General features: G+C 48.0%; 1 protein-coding gene across 1 annotated transcript in view; it reads right to left on the bottom strand.

The window, feature by feature from the left end:
* The window catches only part of lias (lipoic acid synthetase), a 9,842-nt gene extending 9,222 nt beyond the window's left edge, over positions 1–620 (bottom strand). Inside the window, exons 1-2 of the mRNA XM_015397079.1 lie at positions 489–620; positions 83–249 (exon numbers count right to left, since the gene is read on the bottom strand). Of these exons, the coding sequence (XP_015252565.1) occupies positions 83–249; positions 489–572 (251 nt within the window). The 5' untranslated portion in view covers positions 573–620. The remainder of the gene's footprint in view (positions 1–82; positions 250–488) is intronic.

Below are 620 nucleotides of genomic sequence, written 5' to 3'. Positions count from 1 at the left end.
ATAACCATGACCTGGATGACTGAGAATTTCCCCCCGCATGATCTTTGCTGCTCTCTGCTTTTTATCATTTCAGGTGATGTACCTCTCCCCCTTCTGTCTCTTCAGGTTGCCTCTGTACTCAGCCCACTTGCTCTTCTCAGATAGTTCCCCTGAAATAAAGTCCTCCAGCCCGGGTCCCTCCTGGCTCTGAAGCTCCTTCTTCCTGTCTGGTGAGGACTTTGGTGCAGTGGTCAAGCAGCTTGTGTACACCTGTAAACAGAAGCGGCTCTGTTAAACTAAAGCCTTTATTAGCCAACTATAAGGTAGAAGAACCACCGAACAGATTCTGCTCTGGCAGCTGTCAGCAGCTTCAGCGGCGCTGTTACAAAACAAACTCTGTTAGCTAATGTTAGCTCCTGTCCTACTGACCCCGCTTCTAAGGCCTCGTTTAGGGGACAGGTAACGGTTTACATATATTTTTAGATGTCCCGGTTCTCACGGATACTTACATGTGGGATCGACCTGCGACTTAACCATAGGTGGTTAGTAGAAAAGCGACCCGCGACACAACAACTTTGCTTTAATAACGCCATGACAGGGTAGCAAGTCACTGGAAAGAAGCAAACATCGGCANTGACTTT

The sequence above is a fragment of the Cyprinodon variegatus genome, unplaced genomic scaffold (assembly GCF_000732505.1).
Source record: "Cyprinodon variegatus isolate N-32 unplaced genomic scaffold, C_variegatus-1.0 Scaffold837, whole genome shotgun sequence".
In the NCBI taxonomy this organism is placed as follows: Eukaryota; Metazoa; Chordata; class Actinopteri; order Cyprinodontiformes; family Cyprinodontidae; genus Cyprinodon; species Cyprinodon variegatus.
Note: the sequence above shows the minus strand (reverse complement) of the source record. Positions and strands in the feature narration are given on the sequence as shown.